An 8761-nucleotide genomic window follows, 5' to 3' on the forward strand; every position below is an offset into this window, starting at 1 on the left:
CAAGTGTTTTGTATGTCAGGCAACTAGAGAATTTAGAATTGACATGCCAATTTCTTGAAGTTCTATCTCGTATCCTCATTTTAAAGGTCATCTGTAGCCATTTAATTTTTTTTTATTAAATAAACAAATCACTATGAGTTAAGCGCATATGCAAATGTGTTGAATGCACCACGTATCCTCACTCTATGTGTATAGAAGCTTTTAGTTTACACCGGAGAACCTTGTTCACTATATTTCACACGGATTTAAACGCAATTGATATATTTTTAATAATTTATCCATTAATTTTAAATGAAATTTAAGGATTGTTAAAAAAAAAACTTTAATATATAATATGAAATTGAAGCTATTATGTGAACGAACAAAAATTACAACAATCACTGAATATGCATAACACAAAGGAAAAAAAAAAAAAAATTCAATGATCTCTAAGTATGATGTTCTGAAACAGGACTTTGAATAGCTGACATATTTGCTTCAGTGCTCACAGGACTAGTTGAACCATCATCAACTGGCGTTCCTTCAAAAGTATTGTCCCTTTTCTTGAAGTATTTGGACGTCAAGGCTTTAACAATATTAAAATTTATTAAAACAGCAGGCCAAACTAAATATATGAAAGAAGCAATAATGGAAGTGAGACCAGTAATAAGAAACAATCCTGCAAAGCTCCTGAAATCCAGACGGTGAGAATTCAAAGGACTCTCTTGTTCTTGACACTTGCTCTCATATCCAATCCATTTCTTCTCAATTCCTGCCATTTTACTACCTTGTGATATGTTTAGGATTGCTCGTGATACGTCAGGAACCAATGGTGATCCCTTGGGGAAAACCTGTTGATCAAGAAGATCATTATTCATTGCAAGATTAATTTCTAATTTTTAGAAAGTTGTGATATATTGATTTTGGTTTTTTACTTACAAACCCAAATCCTGCAGTCTTGTATGTTGGTCCAACCATCATGAAACTCTTGCAATGTTTAGCAAGGAAGAGCTTCATGTATGGGATTTCATGGAACACAGCAGAGACACCATTGTTTCTGCTTCCTTTAGATAGAGCTTCAACATAGTCATCAGAGCCTCCCAAAGCAACAAGCTTGGACTTATCAAAGTGAAGTTCATTTATTAGCATCTCCTTCACAAATGATCCTTTGTGATACCCCACTGAATCACCGTTTCTAATGAGCTGTTCGACTTCAGTGACTGTTGGTTGTAGCTGCTGCACGGTTAGCATCGATGTCAAGCTTGCCGTGTAGCTTTGCGTCAGTATCAACACTACAAACAACCATATGATCATCACAAACCTTGTGAAGTTGCTCTCCACCTTCTCCCCTGAAACAATCAAACAAAATCTTGAGTAATTGAGTTCTTGTTAATCATAGTATATAAATGAACTATATATAAACAGAGGAGTTATTAGTGTTTCAGTAACTGTGAGCAAAGACTAGAGTGGAGAAAGTGAAGTATAAGACAATGCCGACTTGTTCGCAAGGAGAACCCTTGAACTTCTCATTGTCTCGATGCTCGATAAGCCAAACAACTAAGGCAGTAAGGAAGAAGAAGCCTAAACTTCCTAACCAAAGATCTAAAGCCAATGGCTTTAAGAAGATCCATGCATTCATTCTCTCATCTTCTTGGATAGGAACAGTCATCACAACTCCTGATTCAGTATAAGGCAATGTGAAGTCCACAAACTGTGATCGGTTAGCAATGATCGCCATATCTCCGGCAACAGCATCGAATTTCTGTAGATAAACTTGGTAAGCAAGCTCATTGTACGTGCCTGCACTGTCACCTTTGCTATCTTCAAAGGGAATGTACTCATAAGAGACAGCATAAGGCAAGCTCTGCATCACAGTATCAAAAACATCAATGCAAAAACCAGTGACAATGCTTCCATTGGTGACAGGATTGTGCTCAACCTTCACAAACTCAAAGAATCCATCCTTCACTGGAACTCCAACTCTCAACTTCTTGCCACTCACCGGAATCTCCCAACCTTTTGGAACTTCAGTAGATTCACCAGGCCATATCACAGGATTCAGGCCACCATTATTATTGGAGCTTGAGCTAGTACTTGTAATAAGCCCATTCTCTGGTTTCCAAAACCCAACACCTCTCCCTCCGATTCCAACTATGTTCACCACTTGGAGAGTGGATAACTTCAACTGGCGGTCAACAAAATGAAACTCTCCACTCATTCCATTGAACTTCTCCTCTTGAATATATTTTAGGACTTCTCCATTTGATCCACTTGCTTTCTCTACTGCCATTGCTAGTGCAAACACTGTATCATATGCCCATAAACCAAAGACACTAAGCTCAGCTGGCTCTTCATATGGGTACTCCTTCTGATACCTTCTCTTCCATCTAAAACTGAACTCGTTGAGCTCCTTTGTTCTTGGAACATGGAGCTTCACTCCAAGAGCACCTTGCATTGAATCTATGACTTGAGGATCAAACGAGTCCACAATGTTTGCTATTCCATCAGTCATGATCCATGCATAGCCTTTGCTCATCATTCCCACTTGTTTTACATTCATGAATAAACGTGAAGCCATTGGAGCTGACATGTGGACCAAGAACACTCTGGTTTGCATTGTCATTAGTTTGTAGAGCTCCTTCTTGATCTGATCATCAGTTACCGATAAGGCGATAACACTCCGGTAAGGGATTTTCGCGTCGATCTTTTCCAATTCATCGACTAGATATGGCACAATATCTCTTCCATACTCAGAGTCTTCATATACAGGGACAACTTGTCTCCAACCGAAGAGTTTGGTGATCGATGAGACGGCGGCAAGCTGCGCCGAGTCATTGACCGTTGATCGGAGGAAGTAAGGAGTGGTGATGGAGGAGAGTACTGGACTTGATGTAGAGAATGAGATGATGGGAACCTTAGCTTTGTCTCCAAGGTTGGAGACGAACACTGCTTGTGATGATTTCTGAGGTCCTATGATTGCTTTCACTTGTTTTTTGTTCAACAGATCCATAACTGCATGCATACGTACATATTCAGAAATTAAAACTGCAGGCATGACTGTTATAATCTAAAAGATTAATTGATTTTAATTATATCTATTAATATATATATATATATACATAATTAACTGTTGTTGATTTTAAACAATCATTGATTAGCCAAGTGGTTGTTAATTATAAGTGCATTAGCAAGAAGTACTGAAATAGTACTACCTGTTTCAGATCCATTGTTGTTTATGCCTATGGGATCCACATATATTTTTTGAAAAGTATATATATATATATATATATATATATATATATATATATATATATATATATATTGATATAAATATTATTTTGAGAAGTTGTCCTATGACCAGAGTTTCCATGCGTGGACGGAGTCTAACAACCAATCACCATGAAATTGCATTGATGGTAACATCACGTTGAATAACTTAATCTAATAATTCTAAATAAAAGATGAGCTATTTTTCATGTCAATGTTTATTTAAACATCTACGAAAACTTGTGAAGGAAGAGAAAGTTGCATATTTTTTATTCTTATAATGGCATTAAATTGTCAGCAAAGCAACCACTCCATGCTGGCATGGTCAAATTTAGAAAGTTTCATCAGATCTTTGAGTTACATACAGAAAGGAAAAAAACTCTTCTCAATCAGAAACCATGCATCTCATGAAAATGATAAATGTTAAATAAATAATAAGTTGAAGTATAACATCATGAAATAATCTAATTCAAAAAGAGTAGTTAATAAATTAGTTATAATTTCAATATCATGCAATGCAAAAAGTTAATTTAAAAGAGTACCTTCATTTTATCAAAAGAGTACCTTCATTTGCAGCTTCTACAACATCATTCTTAGAGTCTCTTGTATAAATAACAAGCCTTGTGCTGTAGTTTTGATGAGTTTTATAGAACTCATCCACTGCCATTGAAATGCTGGTTGTGCCCATTTTTCCAACGAGTGTTGCCGTGTCAAGGACGACACCGACCGGGAACAGCTCCTCTGCTTTGCCATTTCCAAATAATTTCCATAAGAAGATGGTAATGAAGAAGATGAGTTGAAAATTTTGATTCATTTTAGGGTGTTTGAGTTTTTCTGATCAACAAGGTTTGGTATATATAGTGTCATGATAGACAAGTGTCTCCATATAAATATATATATATATATATATATATATATATATATATATATATGCTCTTTCTTTAAGCTGTTTGAAAAGTCTGGTTACAGACATAGATCTTTGTGTTATTTTTTAATGCAAATTGGAGGATTAAAGTTCCATCCATGATCCATCCTAGCCCTCTAGCTGACTTTGAATTGGTAAGAATTTAATTCGTTTCTTTCCTTTTTAGTATATATATACTTTTTTAATTATATATTTTGCGTGCAAATATATCAGCACACCGCCAAGTCAAGAGACTTGTTATCCGTCATTAAAATGCAGCCTCACTTTCCTCTGCATCTCTTCCGGCGGTAGATGAGGAGAATTCTTGCATGCCAACCTAGCCCTTCCACCTCTTTGTATGAAGGGCACTCGTCGGCTATTAGTCAAAAATTAAATAAAATTGATCCTATAAAAACAAGGCTGGTCTTAGTGAAAACATAGTCCTAAATATTTTTTTAAATAGATAAATCATAATATATTAGAGAAAAATAATAATAAAAACTACAAGACTCAAAAACAACAACCGAGGCTCAAATAACAAATTTACAACCAATTTAGAAAATTGAGAAAGTAAAAATATATTCTAAAAAGAATATAAAATTATTTTCTACTTTCTTTTTAGGTATACATACCCCTCTACATCACATTATTCAATATTTAATGTCAAGTTATTTACTTTAGTTGTTATTAGCAACCATTATACAATAGTAGCTATTACTCACTATTTTTGTTTGTTGCTCAATATTATAATCCATTGTTTTTATATGTATTTTAATATTATTTAAAACAAATAGAAAAACATATGGGCTGTTTAGTGGACATGATAGGATATAGACAGATATGATATGATATGAGCACTAGATAGGAGTAGGAAAGGATATGAGCATGATTAGCTCATATCCTATCATATGTTTGATGCGCACTGGATAAGTACAGGATATGATATGAATAATATACAAATAGACAAAATTACAATTTACAATATAGTTATATATTCTTTTTTAAAATAGACTTCTTTTGGATTTTTTTTGTGTTTGATTGGCAACATGCCAACATGGAAAATGGCTGAAAAAGAAAAATTTTCCAGGAAAAAATTTTACATGGAAAATAAAAAAATAGTCATTTGATTGGCATTATTTTCTAGCTAGAAAATAAAAAAATTTCTATAGAAAATTCAGATTGTGTTGTTTGATTGCTTTTATTTTCCATGGAAAAAGCCTCATTTGTTGTTTGATTGCATCAATTTTCCCTAGAAAAAGTCACATTTTCCATGGAATTTTTTTTTAAAATTATTAAAATTATAAACAACGCTACGTGGAATTGAATATTATCATCAAAATACCGCGGGATATGTTCACTGATCTAGATAAATTTGTTTAAATATTATCAAGTTATATAATTTATCTTTAAAAAAAAATTAAAAGAAAAGGAAAAACTTTTCTTTTAAATTTTTAAAAGAAATGTTATTTTAAATATTTCAATCGCACATTATTTTTTACATAGCCTCTTAAGTTTTCCCTGGAAAACTTTTCCCAGGGTGGAGACATGAAAAATTTTCCACTGATTTGAAAGAAAATAGGGTCATGTGATAGAGTTTGTGAAAAAAAATTTCACGGAAAATTTTGGCAAACAAACAGCCTATTTAGCTCGAAAATGACTCGTAAAAAAAATTTTCAGAGAAAAAAAGAGCAATCAAACATAGCGATTTACTTATCGCTATATTTTTTAGGGCCCGTTTGGACATATAGTGTCACACCCACCCCTTCTACTGAGGTAAATGTGGCACCCATCAGTTAAAATTCCCTTTTAACTGGAAACTGACACCCTGTTTTAAACAAAATCAGACCTACAAATCACAATTTACAGCTTCACTCCAACTACGGGTTCAAATACATAAATATCATGAATACATAACTCAAATTTGATGGGTACAACCGCTTACAAGATCACAACACCAATGACAAGAAATAAAGAAAAAGGGGGACCCATCTGCAGTCCTCGGACTCAACCCCGACTAGCTCTATACTCGATCGAGCAATCTAGGGTCCCGCCTCCCTGCAGCTTTACAAAGACATTCGGGGATTGGTCGGTAGTTGCTTAATAATTTCAAATACTTAAATACGATGATATATAAAGTATATAAATAGCAACTTCTCAAATAATTTTTTTCCAACTTTTCCAAAAATACCGTAATTCTAGCAAAAATACATTTTTTTAAAGAACTTTTTGAAACATAAATTCAACATAGATCAACATCAATTTGGTTTTCTCGAAAACACAAATTTTTGTGAGAGACCCGCCTCATCACAATTCAAAAAAATAACATAAATTTCAAATTCAAAAATAAAGCAATACCCAACACTCACCCAAAGATAACATGGTCTAGAAAACTCTCTAAACCTTCGCTGGCGGCAGGCTAGGTTCAGAGCCGTCCAGGAACTCATGTCCCTAACGCTGACCCATCGGTTCACCGGCCGCGACCCCCGGCTACCCGATGAATATCCGATCGTGGCCTCCGCCTCCCACTCGAACCGGCCTCGTAGAAATCAATACTCGTGTCCACCACGCCACCTCTAAAGACCCGGCCCGTGGGGACCCACTCATCGCAGATAGTCGGGCCTTAGCCCGCCACCGCGTCCCAAACCATCAAGTAAATATAGCAATAATACCATCTGTATAAATCATAACACGGGATCCTTTTTCCGGGACAAGTATTCACATCACTGAAATAAACATTATTTTCCACAAAGCCCAATGCCAAAAAGTATAACCATACATAATACCAAGAAGATCCATGATACCATTCCCTATACCGGGAATGAAAACCAATTCCACAAATATTGTCGGTAAAAACATTTTAATACGGGCACATGATTTAACAAATCATTCCAAATCAAAGCAGCATATGTACCCATCCAAAAATAAATACATTAATTGAATAATTAAATCACGTATACATATATTTTCACTATTCACAAATACGTATAATTATACAAAACTGATGTATCAATACGGTTATCATGGCACATCGTAGGAAAATAAATATAAGTATATTTCGACCTTATACGAAATTAAACATGATAAAATGAAATACTTAAACATTTATTTCCAAAATACTAGCCATTAAACAATTATTTCAAAATAATAATAATTAATCAATTATTTAAAATAATAGCCACTACCAACTCACCTGGTGTCCTTGAGTTCCTTGCTAGGCCCGGAACTCCCTCCCAAGCCTGAACAACACCTAACAGAATAATATAATAAAAATAAATACCACATTTAAATAAAAAGAAAAACAAGGAACAATAGTAGACTCTCTATTGGCCCACTCACTCCAATCGGTTCAAACCTGATCTTGCATAATCAAACTGGTCTCCAATTGCACTTAAGCCAACTCAATTTGGGCTAGACCATTCTAAACCAACCTGAACCAACCTCAATTCCACTGAACCAAGCTCAAATTCACTGAACCAGGTTTAATTAAACCCACTAGCCTTGAACCAACTTAATTCTTATACAAATTCTGTTGAACCAGCTTGGTTCAACCGAACCCAATTCTCTTCCAATTGGTTCAGCCCAAACCTTTAGCCCAACATCTAAAACCAAACCCAAATCAACTTCAACCAATTTAATTCAACCAAACCATTCAAGTCCAACCACACTCAACTTGATTTGATCAAACCCTGCACCGGATCAATTCAATTAAACCCAACCACTTCAATTCTCATCCAAAACCCAATTCCAATTCAATTAAATGAACTTGGTTAAACCAAATCAAACTCAACTCAATCAATTCAATTCAACTCAACCAAATCAATTTTGGCTAAACCCAACCAATTCCAATCCAACCATCATCATTAACACCTTTAATCATCATAATCATCAACTTAATTAACTAAACCAAACCTTAATCTCGGTGCTACAAACGAATTGCTACAAGAATAACTCGAAAAATCTCATCCTCCATTACAAGCTAATTTCAACTCAAATACAAGATTCTTCCAAATAACTTCAAGATTCAATCATTACTAACAACAATCTCATCATTTTTTTCATCACCAAACTTTCTCTTTTCAAAACAAAACATGAAAATTCAAACCAAAATACACACAAACATTCATCCAATAAATAAATTACCAAAATACTTACCAAGAATACTTCATCCATTCTCCTCTCAAAAGTACTCAAGCTTTTTATCTCCTCAAATTTCTCTCCAAACCTCTCACTCTTTTTCTTTCTTTCTCTCGGGATCAGTAGCACAAAGATGAAGAAGATGAACCATCAAAAATCTAGTAGTTTTTCTCCAACTTAAGTTTTTCAGCCGAAATTCACTTTTAGTCCCTCAAAATATAATTTCTTACAAAACAGTCCCTGAAAAACTCACCAATGGTCCCTGAATTATGAAATAGTATTCTCAAAAGTCCTTTCAAATTATCCAATGGTCCCTGGATTATAACACAACATTTCAAAAAGATCCCTCCATCTTACCTTTCAGTCCTTGGTTTTCAGAAACATTTTATATCAATCCTTTTTCTATTACTCTTTAACCCAAAATCTTTTAAAAACTTTTACATTTAAGTCCTTGTTCTTTCCACTTGGGTTTCTCAC

The 8761-nt window shown here is 34.5% G+C and overlaps 1 protein-coding gene across 1 annotated transcript; it reads right to left on the reverse strand.

The window, feature by feature from the left end:
- Positions 1–428: 428 nt before the first annotated feature.
- On the reverse strand, positions 429–4060 carry LOC120267175 (glutamate receptor 2.8-like). Its single transcript, XM_039274874.1, has 4 exons — positions 3811–4060; positions 1429–2991; positions 919–1328; positions 429–830 (listed from the first exon to the last, which is right to left on the reverse strand). The coding sequence occupies exons 1-4, from the start codon at positions 4058–4060 to the stop codon at positions 429–431; spliced, it is 2625 nt and encodes an 874-aa protein (XP_039130808.1).
- Between the last annotated feature and the right edge of the window lie 4701 nt (positions 4061–8761).

The sequence above is a fragment of the Dioscorea cayenensis genome, chromosome 8 (assembly GCF_009730915.1).
Source record: "Dioscorea cayenensis subsp. rotundata cultivar TDr96_F1 chromosome 8, TDr96_F1_v2_PseudoChromosome.rev07_lg8_w22 25.fasta, whole genome shotgun sequence".
NCBI lineage: Eukaryota > Viridiplantae > Streptophyta > Magnoliopsida > Dioscoreales > Dioscoreaceae > Dioscorea > Dioscorea cayenensis.